The 5,235-nt window shown below is 33.0% G+C and overlaps 1 protein-coding gene across 1 annotated transcript; it reads right to left on the bottom strand.

Annotated features, from left to right (window-relative positions):
• Positions 1–1,677: 1,677 nt before the first annotated feature.
• On the bottom strand, positions 1,678–4,182 carry LOC133802607 (acetylglutamate kinase, chloroplastic). Its single transcript, XM_062240954.1, has 2 exons — positions 4,017–4,182; positions 1,678–3,168 (listed from the first exon to the last, which is right to left on the bottom strand). Exon 2 carries the CDS (start codon positions 2,955–2,957, stop codon positions 1,908–1,910), a length of 1,050 nt encoding a protein of 349 aa, XP_062096938.1. The 5' UTR covers positions 2,958–3,168; positions 4,017–4,182; the 3' UTR covers positions 1,678–1,907.
• Between the last annotated feature and the right edge of the window lie 1,053 nt (positions 4,183–5,235).

Genomic DNA, 5,235 nt, shown 5'->3' with positions numbered 1-5,235 from the left:
CATGTAATTGGAATTGAGTATAATTTGGAACAATTATTCGATTTTGCATGTTTATCTGACCATATAATTACACAATAATTTTGTAATTGGTAGTAATTAAGGGTCTCAAATACATTCTTTAATTCTTATAGCCCCAATAAGAATTGAGTGTAATTACACGGTATAATTAACAAGTACTAGTTACACTGTGTAATTAACAAGTAATATCAATTTTAAATAATATTTATAACATAATATTAATTTTTAGTGTAATTACTAATTATTTTGCCAAACATGAAAATAAAAATTCATAAGTAATTATTATTTGACATTTAAATACACCTTGTATTTTATATTATAGTGTAATTACTAGGGTATATAATTACACAGTCTAATAATTATAAAGGTAGTTCCAAACACACGCATTAGTTTATACAATAGAACATATATAGTATTATTGTTACAAAAGTCATATAATAACAATATATATGTGTGTGTGTTAGTATTGTAACATTATAATTACTCTCCAGAAGTGGCAGTAGAAAGAAAAGGAGGGGGGATACAATTTGACCACCACCACCATGAGCAAGAAGCAGTAGAAGTGGCAGCTCCACCATTCTCATTCCCTTGTTTCTTTTCTTCTAATTTCTCAGTAGTGGCAATAAGGCGAGCATTGGCTATGGTTGATGATGATGATGAGATCATGAGAATAATAATCAAGCACACAATCAAATTAATTTTATTAGACCCCATTTTGACAACTTCTATATTGATGATCCTTATAAAATGTTAGGAGCCTTGCTGCTATTGGTACATTTATATATGTATATATGGTGGTGTGAAATATAATTATTAAGGATAGACATTTAATTATGTCCATTCAATTGTTATGGTCTGTTGTTGTTTCATGGTTAATATTGAAGTTTTCATTTAGTGTTGTCATTAGTTTCTTAAATTCAATTTCATACATTGGCTATTTCAGTTAGAAGTGTTAGTGGCGGATGATTTATTACTTCTACACCAACAACTTCTCATTAGAAAAAGAAAAAAAAAAAAAGAAGTTCTGTTTCTCAACAACAATTTGCAAAATTAGCTTTATTTTTTGAAAGTTTCTGCATTTTTTGGGAGAATGGAGATCTGTTAGAGGCCGAAGCAGCCTTGGTGGCTGATTAGCAGCCCATTCCTTGAGTTTTGTTTTGTTTGTTCTTTCCTTGAGTCTTTTTCCCTCAAATAAAGCTACTTACGTTCATTCAATAAAACTGTGTATTATTCTATAAATATATATATATTAATAATCTTGTAATGACATGTTAAAAATGTATTAATATGTTATGTTAATAATTGTGTTTTTATTTTGTATATATATAGTGTATAGAAAGTGTGTAGATACATTCATATTAATGGCTTCAATTTGTTTGTAATTCTTTTAGTTTATGCTATTTGTTGGAGTTGTAAGAGATGAGAATTGTAAGTAATCTCTTTTTTATTATGTGACTGACGTATTTTCAATTTCTGAACAAAAAAAACTATTGGTGGTGCTGCTGGTATTTTATTTCATAAATTTGTTATTCTATCCTTGTGAAATATTACAAAAAAAAAACATTTTAATTAAAATAAAATGATATTGTTGTTATTAAGTAGACGTGAGCGAGTTTTCAGTTTTTATACCTACACACACTGCCTATAACAAAGAAAAAAGACAATGCTAAGAACATATCAAAGTTACCAAAATCTTGAATCAGAGTTTTAGAGATAGAAGGTAGAAATGTAATACCAAAACATTGGTGTGCACATATCATTGCTCTAACAAAATTTCACCCAAACCAGAAGAGAGTTTGCATAATTTTTAGTCAGCCTACTCAAACTCTTCTTCCTTTTCTTTTTCTTCTGAATCATTACTAAACCATTCTCAACAAAATTTTGCATCATTACCCGGTGATCATTGTACCAGCCCCTTCATCAGTTAAAATCTCGAGCAGCAGCGAGTGTGGCACTCTGCCATCAATGATACTCGCCGTCCGGACTCCCTGTGCCAGGGACCGGACGCAGCAATTCACCTTCGGAATCATTCCACCACCAATCTTCCCCTCTTCCATCATCTTCTTCACCTTTCTTATGTCAACCTCCTTCACTAAGCTACTTGGATCGTTCCGGTCTTCTAGAATTCCAGCCACGTCGGTCAACAAAATCAGCTTCTCAGCACCCAATGCCGCTGCCAATTCTCCAGCCACCGTGTCAGCATTGATATTGTACTGCTGCCCGAACTCATCAGCAGCCACTGAGGCAATCACTGGAATGTGACCGTCGTTGACAATAGACCAGAGTATGGTCGGGTCAACCCGGGCCACCTCCCCAACAAATCCCAATTTAGCCGCGTTGGCAGCAGGCCTAGCCGTGACAACCCGCCCATCAGTGCCGCAAAGCCCAATGGCCTTGACCCCAGCCTGGTTGATCAGAGAGACTAGATTCTTGTTCACTTTTCCAGCCAAGACCATAGAAACTATCTCCATTGTCTTATCGTCGGTGACTCGAAGGCCATCATGGAAGTTGACCTCAATGTTGAGCCGTTTGAGCCAGAGGTTGATCTCAGGCCCACCGCCGTGGACCAGGACAGGCCGGAGTCCCACACACGACAATAGGACAAGGTCGTTGACGACCGAGGCCTGGAGTGACTCCGATTTCATGGCAGCACCACCGTACTTGACAACGATGGTCTTGCCCCTAAATTTTTGGATGAAGGGGAGCGACTCGGAGAGAATATCTACTCGAAGCTGACCTGGGGTGGCTGAGTTTCCATGTTGTTGGACTGAGTTTGCGACAGAGAGAGTGGCAGCGATTGGTTTTTGACGAATAGACTTTGGGGAAGATGGATAGGCCAAATTAGGGCTTTTGGAGTTTCGGAATTTGAGGGATTTTGAATCCGATGAAAGAAACGAGAGATTTTGTGGGACTTTTACTAGCGTTTTAGCGGCTAACATTTTTCTTTTCTTTGTTTTGTGGCGAAGGATTGTCTTGGGAAATTGATGGAAAGATGTATCAGAAAAGGTGAGCGAGTGGAGTTACTGGGTTTAGACTTCGGAATTTAACTTTAAGACAGGAGATCTTCAATTCACACTTGTAACAAAAGGTTAATAAAATCAGATAATAGAACATGCAAAATATTTTTCATCCACTTTCTCACTTCTTCTCCTGTAAAAATAAATGACAAATTATTACATTTAAGTGTGTTAAAATAGATCAAGGCATAAATCAAATCTGTAAAATCCTAATTCCATATAAAAAGATCAAGACAAGGACTGACGGAGATGTAATCTAAATCCAAGTATTAAACACAATAGAAAGAGATACAAAACTAAACAATTCTACAATAATCTCGATATCTCATAACTATTAATCCCAAATAAAAAAAAAACATAAACATCAAACCATCATAACCATTAAAATCCAAGACCACTAACAATAGAGGTACAAAAATACAAACTAGCTCATAGCAAAAAAAGAAAACCGAAACCGAATCAATCTTATTTTTTTTTGTTAACAATAAGGAGATTGAAGCAAACAAGGTTCAAAAAATGTTGTCAATGTTCAAAAAAAGGAGCCACCTGTTTTAATTCTCTTTCATTCCAATACGAAATGGCAGACCAAACTCATAGACATGCTTCCACCATTATCAAATCTTTCTTTATCATCATGTATTCATATCAAATATTGAAGACTATAGAAGGGATTTTAAGGCCTCAAACCCATATAACTGAAATAAATTCTACTCCAATCGACCAAAACCCTCTACAAAATTATTGTCAAATCAGAAACTAAATCTTCACAACTCAACACAAACACAAAAAACCAAAGCAATTGAACCAAATTGAACTAACCCAAAAAGAAATAATCCTCTACTTCACATACCCAAATTATACCCTAGAAACCCCAATAGTTCAAAACAAATCGAAACAAATGAAAGAAGAAAAAAACCAAACTTTTGCCATACTACACAACCACATTTAAAGAACACAAAAAAAAGTGAAAAGCACACATACCCAACAAAACGTGAAGCAACAAATCGCGGCGGAGAGCCGGAGAGGCTACGACTCACGGCTGAGAAACTGGGAGGCAGCAAGAAGAGGAAAGGGAAGAGAGAGATGAGGCTAAGGGGCAGGGTTCTAGAATCTCAGCATAAAGTCATCACAAAACTACGTCGTTTTGGTATGTTTTTTTTAATATACAAAATTAATAATGAAAAACAAATAGAGCTATATAAATATTGGACAATTCTTCTATAGGGCTTCACTTTAAGCCTTACCGATAGGGCTTTGAGTGTTTCTCGATTTGTGAACAATTTTCGGCGCGATTTTTTTTTATGATCATATATATTATAACTATTTAGAGCATGTTTGAACCTAGTTTTCGGTACTGTAAACTATTCGGAATTTTCTGAAAATTTACAGTATGCTCTAAATAGCTACAATATACATGGTCATAAAAAAAAATCGCGCCGAAAACTGTTGACGGGTTATAAATACTGAGAGCCCTACCGATAGAACTTAAAGTGAAACTACTATAGAAAAATTCCCCGTATTGAATAATTATTCTATAAAAGCTTCTATAAAGAGAATTCCATTATAAATATTACATATATAATACAAAACAATGTAGAGAGTAAATATTACTTAAAATAATTTGTCAAAAGAAAAAAAAATACTTAAAACAAACACTAATTTTTAGAACGAAAAAAGAGAAACTTTTGTTTCAATAAAAGAAATAGAGAGAAAAAATATTAGTATTCTTACTTTTTTTTCAATTATTTATGTTATTTTTATCATTTATTTCATTAATTATCCATGTCATTAAAAAATTAAATAATATATTATTTTCAAATTATTAGTAATTTTATCAATTGAAAGTATATGATGTACAAGAATTGGTTTGGTTTTCTCTTTAAATTTGAGTTATTTTACAATTTCATATAAATGCTACATATGTAATAACCGGGAATATTTTATTTATTTATTTTGTTTTATGTAAAATTTATTGTGAATTAATTTTATTTAAGTTTTTTACATTAATAATTAAAATAATAATTTGTGAATATTAATTTTAATTAAAAAAATGCGAGTTGATCGCATTAGACTATAGTTTGGGACTTAGATATAAAATAAATATAAAGTTGAGATATATCTATTTTACTAGCTAGATTTAAGTTGAATAGTTATAGAAGTACCCTAGAATAATCTTAGAGTATTATAATTGGGACACAAG

Source organism: Humulus lupulus, chromosome 9 (genome assembly GCF_963169125.1).
Source record: "Humulus lupulus chromosome 9, drHumLupu1.1, whole genome shotgun sequence".
In the NCBI taxonomy this organism is placed as follows: Eukaryota; Viridiplantae; Streptophyta; class Magnoliopsida; order Rosales; family Cannabaceae; genus Humulus; species Humulus lupulus.
Note: the sequence above shows the minus strand (reverse complement) of the source record. Positions and strands in the feature narration are given on the sequence as shown.

Bases quoted from the DNA above. Each gene is read 5' to 3' on its own strand.
- LOC133802607 (XM_062240954.1), bottom strand. From the start codon at position 2,957: ATGTTAGCCGCTAAAACGCTAGTAAAAGTCCCACAAAATCTCTCGTTT.